Below are 18,655 nucleotides of genomic sequence, written 5' to 3' on the forward strand. Positions count from 1 at the left end.
CCGTTATTAATGGAGGACATAATCATATCAAATATCAAACCCCAAGTAGCCGTTACTACTGGGACGTTCCGAAGGGACTGTCATGCTAACTGTGGTTTCAAAACAATTTTCAAGAGTTTCTAAATCAATAATCACATTTACAAAACAATAAACATATTCAAATCATCATAAAAGCTATAAAGGGGTGGCAACACACAAATTTCTCAAATGAAATAGAAAAAGCATATCTTATTCAAAATAGACTCATTCAAATTAAACTCATTCAAATCAATTTACAAGGTTAAAACAAAGAAAAAGGTTAGTTGTGCACAAACCTTCAATGAACTCCTTTATCTTAACTTAGTTCTCCTTGTCCGTCCCAACGTCTTTCTCTACTGAAAATACACAAATAGAATACCTCAATCTTGCTGCCAAGTACTCATTACATGAATGTCTAATGAACCTCAAGTTAGCTTTGTAAATTTTAAACAGTTTTAGATTTTGGACAGCTTGGTACCCCAATTTTTGAACCCAATTTTCACCTAGTTCCAATCACAATTTGCTGAGGTGTTCTTCATGAAAATTATCCCTCTAGGTCTCATCTTTACTTTCCTTTTTGAATCACCTCATTTGGAGTTGTGTAGCCAAAGTTATAGTCAAATATATTTTACTGTTCACATGGGGCTGATTCTGGCAGATTTGGTGACTTAGTTTTGTCCAACAATTTGATTGGGTTAAGTCCATAATTTAACCCTAAGTTCTTCATATGAAGTATTCTACTATGTTTTAAGTTTCCATTGGTTTAAGAATCACCTAAATTAGAGTTTTCTAGAGAGAGTTATGGCTTGTAAAATTTACTGTTCATTTGGTAAATTTTCAGATTTCCAAATTTTGGATTCTAGTTTCAAGGTTCATTTAGGGTAGTTTATGGTGATTTCATGGGTAGGGTATCTTCATGAAAATTCTAGCCCTATGTCTTAAGTTTCATTTCCAATTAGTTTCGCACCAATTGGAGTTGTGTAGCGCAACTTATGGTCTGCCAAGCACACTAAACTCAGTGTGTAAAATTATGCCCTAGGTTAAATTTTCATTTCTTCAATTACTTCCATTAACCAACCTCAATTCACATTTAATTCACCCCAAATGACCATAATTTAACGTTAAACACATCAATGACACTTCCCAGCATAAAACCCCAATTTTCCAACACTCAAGTTTGTAATTTTTCCTAATCTATACCATTCCATTAATTCCAACCACCAACTAATATCAACTCATATTCAATTCATGCTAACTAGTCATAATTTAACATTACACACATAAATTTCACTCTCTAACACCAAAGCCCTAATTTCCCCATGAACCCTAATCTTTCATAATTAAATTTATGCAAATCTTATGCAATTTCTTTACCCCAATCATGCATACTACTTCAACTAAGCTTGATTTTTTCATCATCAATTACATTAAAATACATCAAACCCTAATTTTCTCCAAATTGGCCAAAATTAAATTTCCCTCTTTATAAATATACCATTTCTTTCAATTTCACATGTAATTTCATCATAATCTAACTTAATTCAAGGTTTGTATAATTAATTGAGCATTAAAGAAGTTACCTCTTAATGATTTCTTTCCAACTTCTAATTTCTCCCAATTTCTTATTCTCCTTGCTTTTAATCTTTCAATCAATGTTTATTTTGGTACTTACTACAATTTAGATGGGAAAACTCATGGGACAAAGGTGAGGAATTGAATTTGGAGAGGGGTGTTAATGGAGGAAGAAGGAAGAAGAAGAAAGAAAGAAAGAGAGAGGGAGAGGAGGTGTGTGGGGGGGCAACTAAATGTGGAAGGGAGGAAGATGGCTTCCTTTTATACTGATCCCAATTTTTGATTTATTTAATTAATTTTAATTGAATTTTCCAAAGCCCATTGATCCTAAAATTTTAATTGGGTCAAAATGGACTTAAAATTCTAGATTTTTGTTTCTTTTATTTTCCTTTCACTTTATCCTTGAATTCTTTTCCTAAAAAAAATTATTCCATAATTCAATTCATTAATTTCACTTAAATTAATTAACATTTTGGTCAAAAGTCAACTCTTGAGGTGAATTGACCAAAATGCCCCTCATCGGGTCATAATCCCTCTTTTTCAATATACCTGGTGAGTCCTTATATTTTTAGGTCACTTGAATTTTTATTGTATCTATCTCAATAAATTTTCATTTTATTTTTAGTCCTCAAGTTGTCTTTGAATAGTAAAAGTCACAGACCAAAAATGGTAACATTTTGGCAAAAAGTCAACTCTTAAGGTGAATTGACCAAAATGCCCCTCATCGGTCATAATCCCTCTTTTTCAATATACCAAGTGAGTCCTTATATTTTTTGGTCACTTGATTTTTTATTGTGTCTATCTCAATAAATTTTTATTCTATTTTTGCTCCTCAAGGTGTCTTTGAATAGTACAAGTCACAGACCAAAAATGATACTATTCAGAGCTCGGAGATTCAAGGTGTTACAATGGAAATGTATTAAGGGGATATAAATGGAAATAAGTGAATTGTTGAAATAATATTAATAATAATTAATATTAGAATTTTAATTAGTTACATAAGAAGATGAAATGAGACAAAAACATTTATTAAAGCCTTATCTTCTTCTTTCTCTTCATCAATGGCCGAACCACCATGCCAAGGGTTCTTCACCATTTTTTTTTCTTTTTAGCTTAAGTTTTCCTTGAGTTTTCCATAATTTTCCATGAGTCCCAACATTAAAAGTTTATCTTACACCTTGGGGAAGAAGTTGGCAGCAACAAGGAGTAGAAATAGTGAAGTTCTCTAGTCAAAGCTTGGTCAAGTTGAATGTTAGTGCAACGTACAAGCTTCTTTCCTTCTTTAAGTATTGTTAACATATTGAACTAAGTTGAAATCTCATGAAAATGAAAGAATATGAGGAGTATATGAAGAACCAAAATTTCGGCAGCCATGAGGGGAATTGGGGTTTGATGATTCGTGATTGAATTAACTTGCCTAGTAGTGTTGTTGATGAGTTTACAAGACAGTTATGTTGACTTGGTCGGAGTTTGCATGAGATGTGGTTTTGATAGTTAGGGTTTTCACCCAAAATTAAGGGTTTTGTGAATTGATGCCTAATTAACATTGTTGAAATGATTTATTAACTATTTGAAGTGTAATGAATGTGGTTTGAAGTTTGGTAGTTGGGTGGAGTTAAGATTGGAAGTGCTAAATTTCTTGTGTAGGATTATGGACCTATGAGTCCAGCAGGGATAAGCAGCCATAAGTAGAGCCACATTGCTCCAATTGGTGTGAGGCCAATTGGACATTGAACCTAAGACATAATGCCACATTTTTCATGAAGAGACCCTGCCCAGAAACAGAACCTAACATGACCTAAAATTTGCTTGAATTCGAGTAACCACCTGCTGGACCTGGAAAAATGATCATATGAACAATAAATGTTCAAATGAGCATAAGTCACTCTAGAAAGGTCAGAATTACTTGATTCTTGAACCAATGCAAAAATGCCATAACTCAGCCCAAAAAATTGCAAATGTAGTGATTCCAAAGCTAAAATCTCCATAAGACCTAGAAATACAATTTTGGTATTTTGACCAAAACCCAAAATGTAATGCAATTTGGAGAATTTGCTAGAATAATTCAGTTCTCCCAATTCTGAAAGTCCTGAACTTGAACTAAATAGCCATTTGACCCCTGGACAGTAGTTCAATCATATCTCCCACTAGAAAACTCTAATTGGGATGAGCCATATTGTTCTGAAAACCTAAGAAATAGGACTCCAACTTTGATATAGGAACTTTCCTCAAATTTTGAGTGTAAGGACCCTAAAATGAGAATCAAAACACTGACTTGAACCTGAAATCCTAAAGGCACAGTGTTCGGGAGTCCATATCAGTTAATTGACTATAACTCACCCTACATAACCTGAAAAATTGTGATTCTTAAACTTATGTGACCCTAAGACATAGGAAAACAACTCATATGAAGGACATTAGGCCTAAATATGACCGCAACATGTCCAGTAATTAGGACAAAATTTGACTTTAGAATCTGTCTAGTTTTGGAATCATAAAGGGTCAATGAACTAGTCTTGGAAAAATGACCATAACTTAAGTTCTAAAACTCTAAATTGAGTAATTCAAAAAGAGAAATCAAAGTTTAAACATAGAGGAACAACTTCCATGAAGGAAGTGTGGTCAAACAGACCCTACATCTTAGCCAAATTACTAGGCAAAGATAGGGGACAGAATCTAGACCTAAAGAAAGGTTCAAGGAATTATTTGATACATGATATATAAATTACCTAAATGGTTTACTAAATACATAAGTTATATAAAAGTGAGATTGGAACCTATTTTTCCATTAAAAATGACATGTAATTACTATAAAGCACTAATAGTACATAACATGAAATAATAAGTCTATAAGTACTTAATAACATTGATTTGCCCAAAGTATACCTAGACTTATGTATATAGTGGATCAATTGGTATACCAATTAAAGACTACAGATTACAGTACTACCCATATGAATGATCATTAATAGACAATATTTATCTGATATGGTTATTCCTCTGGCTTTATGCCTGATGTAACACCCCTACATTCATAGTCCTGTGCATTTCACTGTTTCGGTGATCAGTGTGGGTTCGGACAATCAAGAGGATTAGGACCATGTTTAAGTCATGTAGAAAAGCTCTGAATAAAAATAAATAGCCATTATATGATGATGAAATGAAAATTCAGAAAACAAAGCATAAAAGGTTAAATGAGCTAGGGGTCACAGCGATGGGTGATCGTACCAGGAAATGACTGCGAGGTCAGTTATAACTCTAATTTCATACAGGGCATTGTGACACTACAATCCTAAGGATTATTTCGAAGCTAGCGAAAATGAGAAAATCACATAAAAGAGTTGAGAACAAGGTCAAATTATTGGATTAGGGTTCAGGAAGAAATACAGTGTTATTAGTGAATAGGATCAGACTGACGAGGGGCAATTTGATCAATTCACCCTTAGAGGTGACTTTTGGCATGATTTTCCAATAAAATATAGGAAATTAAAATATTGAAATTTTAATTCAAAGAAAAGAGGTGAGGGAAAGGAAATGGAAAAGAAAAAGGAAAAAAAATTCAACAACTTTATGACATCACTTACTAAGTAAGTGTGATGCAATAAAATCTAAATTTTAAAAATTGGAATTATGGGATAATAGCTTAGTTAAATGACCAATTAAAAAATTAAGAAATAAATTTGGTCTTTTTCATCGCTTCTTGCCGCCACTCTCACTCCAAAACTCCATTAAAACTCATTTTGAGCTTGATCAAACCCTAAATCCCACCATAGAAACTTTAATTTCCACCATTAAACCTTATATTCAAACCTTGATAAATAGCTTGACAACAAAAAGAAGAAGAAAGGAAGAAGTTTTGAAGAGTAGGAAACTTCCCAAGTGAGGTTAGTAAGATTTCCTTCTTTTTATCTTTAAATTCATACTTAGGCAACTTGATTGAGTGATGTCTTATTGAAATTAAAAAAAAAAAATGAAGGGTTATAAGGTCCTATAATTTTCAGCCAACCAAGGGTTCATTAGGGTTTTGGTATGCTCAACTCAAATTGGACATAGAATTGGGCTTAATTAAGGTCGATTAGGTGATTAGTGTAATGAATTTGAGGTTAATTGAACAAATTGATGAATTAGGATTCTTGAACCATGATGAATTAGGGAATTATTGTCAATTGACCTAATTGAGGTCTAAAATGGTTAATTGGTGTTAATTGGTGTGTGAGTGAAAGCATGAAAATGAATGAAATAGTGAATGTGTTGCTGCTCCAAATTGGGCAATTTGACCTTGGTCAATTCAAATGGGCATAACTAAAAATTGGTTACTCCAATTGGTGTAAAGGCAATTGGAGATGAAAACTAAGACCCAAAACTATAATTTTTATGTAGAAACCCAACCATAAAACTAAACACAAATTGGTGAAAAGTTAGGTCAAATCCGAATTTAGGCACACTGCCCTGCACAAAACTAACTATATAAACAGTACTTATTCAAATGGCCATAACTTGGTGTAGGAAGGTCCAAATGACCTAAATTTTATACTAATGGAAATCTGAGACATAGCACTACAACTTTTATGAAGAATACAAATCCAAATTCTGACCATAACCTATACGAAAAGTGAGCTACAGTCGGCATACCAAAACTGCCAGAACAGAATTAGTACCCAGAATTCTGGGTTAAAACCAATTCGACCAGCCACCTTGAAATTAACATAACTTGAGCTAAAAAAACTCCAAATGGAGTGATTCAAAAAGGGAATTAAAGCTAAGACAATAAGGAACAACTTTGATGAAGAAAAGTTGGCCAAATTCCCACTGTAACCAGACCCATGGAACAATAGAAAATAGTGATCCAAAATTGAAAATTGAAAATTTCTCTTAGGAGGGTTAGAATTTGAAATGGCAACTAATGCCAACAAATTTGATACTCAAAATGTAGTATGTGGGTATAATTAGAATTCACATGCCTATTAAGAATGAAAAAGTCAACATTTTAACTTGAATAGTGTAATGAATAGTAACTCCTAAATGCAAAATTCAAAGAATTTCATTTTAAGCAAATTTAAAGGTGCAATTAAGTATGCATGAAATTAATTGTTGGAATAATTATGAGACATGATACTGAAACACTGTAAATTGTGTGTTTCAGTTGAAAAAGAGGTTGAGAAGGAAGTTAAAGACAAGTGAGTCAAGGCCTAGAGGCGACTCATACAAGGTTTATGCATAATACCTTTTCAATTTTAATTTGCTATGAGAAAATTTATTTGAATATATTTTGACATAATTTATGCTGAATGATGACTTGAGAAATGTTGTGTTGCCCACTTTGTGAATTGAAATTTGAAATGGGAATTTACTTAATGTTTGAATGAAATGTTTGAATAACTTGATTTTAAATTGGTTTTGGATTCACACTTAGGATGACAGTATCACTGTATTCCTCCTTCATTTACGGGGTTGAGATCGACTATATTCCTCCCTCTCTAGCTTGCTAGTTGAGGTTGAGATCAGATGAATACTCATATAGACCTCCCTCATTGATTTCGATTAGTGGGGTTGAGATTGCTTTGTCGTGGTGTACAACAAAGCATTAATAAGAAATTTTGTGTTATGACCTAAGTTATGTATGGATTGGCAATACTGTACTTTATAAATTATTTGACAAAATGGTATTATAAATGTGATTTGAAATTTGTGAAATGTGATTGTGAAAAGCTTTGAATTACTGTTTATTAATGAATATTTTATTTTCCGCATCTTTAAATTTTTATTGTGTACTACTGAGTAATCATTACTCAGCGATAGCTTTTATTTGCTGTCGCAGATAAGGGAAAAGATAAAGCAGCAGAGTGAGCTGCTACATTGTCAGGGGAGCTACATTGAGGATTTTTGTATAGGCATTGCTTTATACCCTTGTAAATTAGTTGATTTAAATATTATTTTGTTCATATGTATCTATGTAGTTAATTGAGCAGTTATACATTAAAGTCTGTAATAATATTATTTTTTATTTTTTTTTCTACAAATTGAGACTTATTTATGTAAATTAAATCAAATGAAATGATGAAGAATTTTATGAAATTGAGTTGAGTTGCATATTTTGAAATGAGATTGTGTTGATTTGAGAATATATTGGCTGTTGGGGTTGAGAAATGAAATTATTGAGAGTATTTTCACAGGTTTTGAAGAACTGTTTTTCTCAATTATAGATGGCACTCTGCCAAAATTTTTATAAAATTTGTAGAAACTTAAAATTACTTAAATATTTGATATGTAGTTAAACTCCAATTAAAGGTTTTTAATACCTACCAAAATTACTCACCACCTTAAAAAGGAATGAAAATTGGTTTAAAATCCCTTGTAGTATATTTAATGAATTATCGATAGATGAAGTTCGGTGATTCGTTAGGTATACTATGGGATCATGCCGTGCCTTACGGAGGGGTAAGGTGTGACACCTGACATGATGTGATCGTCAGCTCTTATGCCTGATATGATTTCTGACTTTATGCCTACCCGCTGGCCTTGTGCCTGACATGAAAAATGTATACATCATAGACATATGGATGTCTAACTAGTATACTTCCATATATCTAGTCTTTATAGTCTGTTATAGGTTAGTTGGGCACTAATATGAATTTAATAAGACTGAATATAGAAAAATGAGCAGAAAAGATCCTGATAAACTTATTTGCTCCCAAAGTTCAATAAACATGTAAATGACTTAAAATTCATGAAATCTGCACTTTTTTTATGAAATTATACATGGAATAATTATCTTTAATTATTTAGTTATTTTTATTTTAATTTATGCACCACTAAGCAATTCGCTTAGCTCGTTAGTTTTTCCATCTCGTAGGTATTGGAGATAAAGAGAAAGCCCAGTAGACATCTGACTGGAAAATTTGGAGTCCAGATCTACATAGAGTCCAGTGTCACCATCCCCATTGCAGTGCATTTTGGTAGGGTCGCATTACATCATATGATTGTATTTTGTTGGTGTTTACTGTAATAAATTCTAGAGTTTTATTGTAAATAATAACTTTATGTAATTAATTTGTACATTGATGTAAATTAATAAAATTTGAGTATTTCATATATGAATTGAGTGGGAATGGATATGTATGAAAATGATTGAAAGAATTGAATGTGAGATGATGATGAGATTATGAATTAGAAATTGAAAATTGATATGAGATTTTCAAATAGGTGAACAGTGTAATACATCAATTGTTAAATAAACAGGGGAAACTCCGTCAATTTTTACATTTAAAAATAATATGGTAATTTAGAATATAATGACATCAAAATTAATAATAGATAGAACAATATAAGATACGGTGCTCCGGCACAGAATGTGGCACATCTTACTCGGCTACACTGTAAACCGGTTAAGGGGTGTTATAATTCACTAAACTCAAATTTGTCCGACCAAGGTTCGATTAGATTGAGTACAAAAAAAAAATCTAACCCATTGTCATTTCCATCATTAGTTTTGACTTTTATATTGCTTTTGAATTGACTTGATGTGGAAAGACATAATTCTAAGTTATAATAGCCACACAATTATCACTTATAAATTTTGACATAGAATAATTAACTTACTACAACATAAAACTCTCACCCACGCCTTACCAATACTTAAAAAAAATAATAATAATAACTAAGGGATAAGACTTTACTTAAAAATGAGTGGACAAAAATATTCAAAATAATAAATTATATGCAATTTTATATAAATAAATAAATATAAGTAAATTAATTATTATAATCTATTTTTTTACTATTCCAATTTTTATTTTCAATTATAGAACTTGAAAATAGTCAATAAAAATCATAAACTACATACTCATAATTATTACATTAAACAATTTGTAGGGCTTATATAATGAAATAAACAAATTAAATTGAAATTACAAAAATTTAAAAATATTTTACGTTTCAAAAATTTTTTAAATTTACTAAATAAAATTACATGATAAAATTTAATATTTGTCTTCAAACTGGTCTTTCTCATGACGAAATATAGATCCATCGTAAAAACATTTTAATTTATTATGATTAATTTTATTATAAAATAATAAAAATCTTTCAACTAGAATATATCATGACGTGTTTATAATTCGATATCATAAATTATTTTTAAATCATGCAATAATAATTGTCACAATAGACTGCATTATTTATCATCAGAAATATAACTTTTTCATCAATAAAATTTTTTTCATCTAAAATTATTGGAAATATTACCCACAAAAATTTGGGTGATCAATTTTCTAATTCATTATAAAAGATGATATTTATTGGCATATAATTTGTCATCATTTATTTTTACTAAAGAAATATTTATTATCATGATAAAATTTATTTTGCCACAATTTTTTTGTTATAAAACACTTTTGTTAATATTTTAACCAGGGACTAATTAGTGACGAATTTTAAAATTTATCATCAAACATTAAGTTTTAATGACAAAATATTATTTATCATGATAAGTTATCATTTTATAACAATTCATTTTGTTACAAAAAGATGAAAAACAATTTCCCTACAAAATAGATGGTGAATTTTAATATTTGTCATCAATTGAGTTTTTTAAATTACAAAATACGGATTTGTCTCCAAAATAAAAATCATTTCTTTAATATTTACTGTGACGTGATTATACTTTGTTATAATAAAAAAACATTTTGGTGATAAAAAAATAATTGTTACAATTGATTTTTATTTACCACGATATTTATCATCACAAAAAAAAAATTCATTACTAAAAATTCGTGCTGTAATACCCTCACTGTAGCAATTCCATACATTTTACTATTCTGATGACTGATGTCGATCCGGACAGCTAGAACGTTTAAAAAAATATTTAAACTAAAGTGAGGAACCATAATTAACTCAAATATTAATAAGAAAAATTTAGGAAAAATTTTAGAAATAAAATACAACCAAGTTAAACGAGCTGGTGCCCTAGTGATGGGTAACCCAGTGGAAAGTTGCGGTTCTCGCAACTAGGAGCCCTAGACCAGGGGAAAATTTTCATAAAATAATTTTTGGGACTCCAGAGAAGGGTCATTGAGGTTCTTATGGCATTAGAATGCCAAGAAAATACTTAAAAAAATTTTTCAATCGGTACAGACAATTTTAGACTGTTAAGCCAAACAGAGAGCATTTTGGTCATTTCGTCTTTAGAGATGGTTTTTGGCCGACTTGTCCAGTTAAGTAAATAATTATCATGACACAAAATGTGAATAAATATTGCTAAAAATTAAATTGAAATTAAGTAGACAAGAAAAGGAAAGAAAATGAAAGAAATTGGAATTATGACATCATTATGATGTCATTAAAATCCTCCCACCCAATCAAACTTTGACACATGGCATTAACTTATTTAAAATGACTTAATGGGCAGAAAAAAAAGAAAGAAAAAAATCATTTACTTCTTCAACCTTCCTTGTGTGCCGAACCATATCCTCCATTGCCCTCCATTGCCAAGTTTACAAAGCTTGGTTTTCTTGGTTTTTCTTCAACTAAGCCCTAAATTTCCCAACACAAAAACTTCATTGCTCATCTTAGTGAGGCTTTTGGGAGCAAAAAGAAGTGAAAAAGAAGAGCTCTTACAAGATTGAAATTTACTCCATTTAAGGTTAGTGTTCAATTCTTATTTCTTTTGGTTTAATTCATGTTTAAGGGCATGAATTGTGTAGAAAATGTAAGAAAATAAAACAAACAAGTATATGTATGTACCCTAAAAATTTAGGCAGCTAGGGTTAGTTAGGGTTGGTGATTTTGCTTGATAGCAAAGTGTTGAGGAGCAGCCCTTGGTGCTAAATGAATGATTGAACTTAGTTGTGTAGGTGAAATGCAAAGATTAGGCATGTATGAATATGGAAAAATATGGACACTTGAACAATTCTAGGGTTTGCTCATGTGATGGTTCATTAACCTTGTAATGGTCAATTAGTGACATTTGAATGTGTATAATGAGGAAATGAAGTGAGTTGAGGCTTGGTATTTGAGTTGGGGTAAGCTGCCTTGGCTGACCTGCAGGACTGAGTATGAGTCCAGCAAGTTTGGGCAATTATAAATGGAGTTGTAGAGGTTCAATTGGTACAAGGCCAATTGAACATGAAACTAGACACATAATGGCACAACTTTGGTGAAGAAACCCTACTCAGAAAACCAAACTAAATTGACCTAAAAATTGCCCTAATCTGGGTGACTTGCATTCTGCCTGGGCAAAATGACCAAATGAATAGTATTTATTCATTTAGTCATAACTCAGTGTAGATAGGTCCAATTGACCTGAAATTTTATCAGTAGAAAACTGAGACATAGACCTACAACTTTCATGAAGAATACAAATCCAAATTATGATCATAACCTAGTCAAATCACCAACCAAACTTAGGTTACCAAATCTGGCAGAACCAGTTTTGCCCAGAATTTTGGATTCTGTCCAATCCGGCCAGTTATGGTGTTTAGGCCATAACTTGAGTTACAAAAATCAAAATGAAGTGATTCAAAAAAAGAAATGTAACTAGACACAATAAGGAACAATTTTCATGAAGACAATTTTTCCAAATTGCTACTGTACAAATGACAAATGAAATAGTAAACATGAGGCTTAAAATATGAAAATTTTGAATAACTAGCACTAAGCTTAGAAATGGTACTGGCAACCAATGCCAATAATTTTAGAATGCAAAATGTGGTATGTTGGGGATAGTAGAACCAATATACCTATTGTCTATGAAAAAGTCAACATTTTAGTTGACTAATGAAATAAATAGTAACCTTACATGTAAAGTACAAATATTCAAGAAATGACTTTGTAATATGCCCTAGTAGGCCTAATGTGATTGGTTTGGATAGGTTGGCATGCCAATAGGGTTCTGATAGCAGTACTGCGTCTAATGTATGGCTTCATGCCATTCTGTGATATGATAGCCTATGGCTATTCTGATTATGATATTACATTTGGCTTTATGCCTTATTGCTTTTATGGCTTATTAGCTATTCTGTTTGCACACCGAGAGACACATTGTGACCGATGGTGTGATGGCCCGAGGTACCTGGTACCCAGTGCTAGTTTACCCGTTTATTCAGTCTGGTCAATTTGTATAGGTTACTTGGGCATGGAAAAGTATAATTGTAATTGAATTGATTATTAAAGAAAATAAGGAAATTAAATATCAAGATAAAGATCAAGAATGATTACAATAAAATAAAGAAGCTCAAAATCATCAAGAAAACGATTAACAAAATGCAAGAAGGAGTTAATATCATAAATTGTAATTAGCCTTCGACTAAACAATAATTTAGTAAATATTCATTTCTTATGAACACAATAACTAGGAAATTTTTACTTTTATTTGCATATTATATTTTCTTGTATTATTGGCACCACTAACCTTTATACTTAGCGCGTCACTTCTGCAACGTGTAGGTACTGAAGATTTGGACAGAGAGCCCAGTAGACCACAAACTGGGTAAGGCCATTCACAGTTCTGCATAGCATCCGTGTCACCTCACAGGCTACAGTGCATTGGTAGAATACTAGGTCCCATTTTGTATTTTGTGATTTTTATAAGTTTTGTAATTAAACTATTATTTTATCATGTATATTTGAAACAAATACAATATAATTTTGTGTTAATGTAAGTATTTGTAACTTGTAATTATAAATAAGATATGAGAATTTATTTATGATTTGAGCATGATAATGATGTGAAATGAATGAATGACAAATGGGGGAATTATTAAGAAATTGTTGTAAATTGATGTGAGAATTGGAGTTGTGATTTGAACAATTATTTGAAGTGTTTTTCACAGGTTCTGAAGAACTGTTTTCTCCATTTTTAGCCGGTACTCTGCCGGATTTTCTATAAAATTTTCGGAACATTAAATGAATTTATAATTTCAATAAATGACTTAAATAAGTCAAATTTTACAAATTACATTTTATCACCATAAAGAAATAAATTAAGAAAGAATAAAAATGACTGAAATAAAATATGGTGTTCTGGTACACTGTGTGACATATCTTGCTCGGCTACACTGTAGACGGATAAGGAGTGTCACACGTGCCTTTAAAAATTGACGGAAAATATTTCCTCCAAAATATTTAGTAATCAATTTTATAATTTGTCATAAAAAAAGCTTATTACTAACGAATCTAACATTTTGTCACAAATAATGTTAATTTTACCATGTTAAGTATTGTTACAAAATAAATATACTTCATCATTAAAAAAATTTACACATAAAGTTGGAGGAAAACTTTGCCTCCAAAATATTTCATGACAATTATTATAAATCGTCATTAAAATTTTTTTGGGGCCAATATGACAGTCATAGCAATAAATTTTTGTTTTATTATGATTTATTTTGTCATAAAATAAATAGTTTTATCAAAAAAAAATTTAGTGCCAAAATTTTAGTGGTAAATCTAACCTCAAGTATATTTTGTGACAACTATATATAAATCGTCATCAAATATATATATTAGGTGACAAACTAATTTAATGACATAATTACGTATTATCACTAAAAGTTTTCTATCACGATAATTTAATATTTTTGTCTTAATATATAATTCTTTCATAACGAAATGTAAGTCGTCATAAGGTAATTTGTCACAAAATATCAAATTTATTATAGTGTACAAATTTCTTATAGCATACTTGACAATTATATAAAAAATAATTAATACAAGTTTACGACAATGATTATTTGACTTATAACAACGTTTTGTAGTGACCATTATTTTTTTTTTTTTTTGTCGCTGATAAATTATTTTTGTTGCATGAGTACTTTAGACAAGACACTTAAACCTCGGTAGTCTTGCCATAATCATGGAGGACGTCAAGTAGTGCAGTGGGTAGAATAATATTGATATTGAGAAGCTTTAGCTTTAATGGTGATGCGAAGACATAAAGCAACATACAAGTCCACGAGCCCTTGAAGCACAGGAAAACAAGTGTCCTTGGCGCTACTACCAATATCAATGTGCACTAGACCTAGGATGTCTACACATGCTCCTAGCTTGAAAGTGTCAATTGGGCTTTCTTGTTTCAGCGATGGAGGTATTAGAGGTAGTGGTGAAAAAAGAAAAGAGTTGTCAATTTTGGTGGGGAAAGAACAAACCTTCCCTTGGTTTAAAAGGGCAGGTTTATTTGATTAATTAATCTTTTTTAATTAGGTTAATTTATGTTTAATTAATTAAGGGATGATTTGGGATTAAGGTAACTGGCATGACAACTTTGTTAATTTTTAACGGATTAGTTAATGTCAAGGTGTGATTATATTGTCACCAATAATACAAGATGCAATTGTTAAAATTTTTATTTTTTATCTTTTTTATAAGCCCAGCAATTTTATTAAATATTAAAAGATTTAGAGAGCAATTTTTAAAAACTAGGAAAGTTGGGAATTTTTTTTTTTGCCATTTCTCTTTTTTATTAATATAATAAAAATAACTTATGAAAAATGTCATGTTGACCCTCTTTTTTCAAGAATTATATTTATATATTTAAATATTTTTAAATTAATCTCATAAATTTATGTATTAGACTTTTTTTAATGGAAATACATTTTTTAAAAATTACTCTTATATATTTATTTAAATTGATCTTTCATAAATTTAATGTTGAACATTCGTTATTTAATGGAGGATACGTTTTACTAAAAGATGATCATTTGACCATGAATTTTTTTTTTTCTTTCTAAATTCGCCATTGGTCATAGTATTGATATTTAACAACATTTTTTTTTTCACATTGCAATAAATAACTTCATCGATCATTTCTCATAATTAGTCTTTGTGTTATTTTTAAAATGTCACTTTATTGCAATTATAATAATATTTATTTAAATGTCGTCACATAAACTTTTATTAACAATGTTGCTTTATAATAAAGCTGCACTGATATGGATGACAACATTATTTAACTTATAATAACGTCTGTGAATAATATTATAAACTATTTTGCTGCAAACCTTAGGCAGGACACGTGAACCCCGGCGGTGGAGTCTTGCCACAACCAGCAAGGGCTTGAACTACAATGCCTAGAGTAGCATTAATGTCGTGAGGCCCAGCATTAATAGCGAGGCAAAGACACACAGCAGCTTCCACGTCCAAAAGCCCTTGAAGCACTGGACAACAAGCATCCTTAGCGTCATTGCCAAGACCAATGTGCACTAGACCACCTAGGACGTTAACACATGCTCCTAGCTTGAGAGTGTCAATGGGGCAAGTTTGTTGATTTGGGGGTGGAGGTGGAGATGGAACCGGAGGTGGTCGTGGAGGAGGAGGGCTTTTTATTACAGTTGGTTGTGGTGGTGGTGGTGGTGGTGATAGTGGCTGTATGGGTGGGTTCATTGGAGGCTTTAATGGTGAAGCTACAGGAGGTTTGAGTGGTGCTAGGGTTACAGGTGGACAACTGCGGCAAGCTAGAGAAGGAAGCAAAGTGCCTAAGCCAAAGAGGAGGATCAAGAGATTAAAAATAGCATATTTGGCCATCGTAGCTTTGTATTTCAGTGAGTTGTGAGTGAATGATGTTCATAGCCTTCTTATAGACAGAAAATAAAAAGACTGACTTTGGAATACGAGAATTATTACTTAATCTATAGAGTAGGGTTGACAAGTTTGCCCAATTCTCTACAAGTATTCAATTCTGTTTGGTTCATATGGGATTAAATATGGATAGAAATATTATCGCTTTATGATAATGAAGTAGATATTCTTTATTTATATGTTAATTTTAAATTATGTTGAATTGAAAATATTTATTTTACATAATAATCAGTTAAAATTTAATAAATAATTAAAATTATAAAATTATTGTTTGATAAATTGATATTTCACTATTTAATTTAAATTAAATTTAAAATAATTATTCGATATAAAACAAATACTTCATTATCATCATATTCAATTCAGTTTGGCGTTCCTAATAAATGAATACATGCTGCAATTATCTGTTTAGATATGAAATTTTATTTGATCTCATTGTTAAGAGATTTAAATTTACATTCAATTGATCACATTCAAATTTTATCTGCAACATTAAATATTTAAATTTAGAGCCTTTATTGTTAAGAGAACCTTACTTAAATGCCACTCTAATTAATTATAATTTAAATCTAATTAGCATAAAAATGTACACTCTATATTTGAAAATTAAAATTTTATAAAAATTCAATACCATTGATTTCTTTCATGTGATGATCTCATATTTGAATTAATTTAAAAAAAATATTTTAAAAGAAATAAAAATTATACAAAAATAATATAATTGAGAAAGAATTGAATTCTTTTCTTATAAATAATAGGATTTATACCATTTTCTTATTAAACCCAACTTGTATATTTGCATATATTCAGAATTTTTTTTATGTTTTGGTAGTTTTATAATTTATTTTTGGCACAGTTTTATAATTTGTCTATAATTTATATTTTTATGAATTGATATTTGAATTTGTTGCTCTAATTCTCATTTAAATTTATATATTTCATTACAATCTAATACCTGAAAATTTATCATTTAAATAGATTTTAAAATTAAATAATTGGTTAGAGATAATTTAAAATGATATATTTTTATATTTTAAAAGTTCTTCAAAGAAATGAGAGCTGTTAGGATCTGAATTCGTGATCATTTATAATGTTAGTTAAGAACTCAATAACTGAAGTACAAGTTCAACAGTTTCAATATTAAACTATAATTAATACGATAATTAATCACTTATTTACATCTCATTAATTTGTAAATATATATGCTTAATTTAATTACGCAAGTAGAACAGCAAATTCAACCATCAATTTGTAAAAATATAAATTTTAAAAAATCTATGAGACTATTTAATTAATAAATTGGATTCCAATTCTAAATATGACTTAAGGAGATATTAAAATATCCGAAATAAAAAATTTTAAATTAATAAAATATCAAAAAAAATTAAAGGACATGTGTAGAATATTTAAATACCTCAAAAATAAGTAAAATATTAAGATTGGACCTAAAAATAAAGTAAAAAATTAATTTATTTGCACGTTATACAAATTATTTATTATTTTATTTTAATGATATAATTTAATATTTTTTTATACTTTATAAATTTTTATTAATGGTTAATTTCTTAATTAATTATATAAAATACAAGTTAAGTATGTGGTAAAATTTTAAATAATTATATGCTTATTAAAATTAAATTAAATTTCTTATTTTTTAAATAATTATTAATTATTTTTATTTAAATGTTATTTCAAAAGAATCTAATAATATAATATTTTTATGGTACAATTGCAATTAAAAAATGACTGCGTGCAATTAAAATTATATGTTCATGATAGCAAATATAATAATAAAAGCGCGCTATTATATTATATTAATTATTATGTTAATATTCAAAAAATAATAATAATAATTTTAAATAGTCGTAATCATTGAAGTTTTGATAAGTTAAAAGAGAGAGATTTTAATAATTTCAATAACTAGTATTCAAGAGAAATGAGGTGTAATTTTTATAATTGATTCTTAAGCTTTGTCTAGTGTTTCACTTTCGTCCTTTAACTTCAATTTGTTATTAAAAAATCTCTGAACTTTAATTTTATCTCATAAAAATTCCTCTCTAACCTACTATAGTTTGTTTCCAGGTTTAAAAAATAATCAAATTACCTTTTTACCTCATTTCCTTTGACAATTTGGAAAAAAAAAAAAAAGGAAAATTCTAGAAGGGAGTTGCTACGCATAGAAAATTCTAGACAATTTGGAAAAAAAAATGTTTTTGGTTTGCTTTTTTGATGTGTATTTGGCAGCAGCAAATGGAACGAAGCAGTGCTCTTTAGTGCAATAGAGTGCAAGGTTCTTGTGTTTTTCTTTTTTAAATTTTTCTGTGGAGAACACAACATTTTAAATAACATCTAGACTCTGAATTCATTGTCCATAATTCGTATAACACTTACCCCTATTTAGATTAAGTGCAATATAGTTTATTACTTTATTGTATCATATAGTATTGTATTGAATAGTTTAATTTTTATGGTAAACATGTTTATATATATATAT

The 18,655-nt window shown here is 29.8% G+C and overlaps 1 protein-coding gene across 1 annotated transcript; it reads right to left on the reverse strand.

Moving 5' to 3' along the window:
• Positions 1-15,585: 15,585 nt before the first annotated feature.
• LOC131178528 (36.4 kDa proline-rich protein-like) lies at positions 15,586-16,107 on the reverse strand. The gene has a single exon (XM_058143475.1). It carries the CDS (start codon positions 16,105-16,107, stop codon positions 15,586-15,588), a length of 522 nt encoding a protein of 173 aa, XP_057999458.1.
• Positions 16,108-18,655: the final 2,548 nt, after the last annotated feature.

The sequence above is a fragment of the Hevea brasiliensis genome, chromosome 3 (genome assembly GCF_030052815.1).
Source record: "Hevea brasiliensis isolate MT/VB/25A 57/8 chromosome 3, ASM3005281v1, whole genome shotgun sequence".
In the NCBI taxonomy this organism is placed as follows: domain Eukaryota; kingdom Viridiplantae; phylum Streptophyta; class Magnoliopsida; order Malpighiales; family Euphorbiaceae; genus Hevea; species Hevea brasiliensis.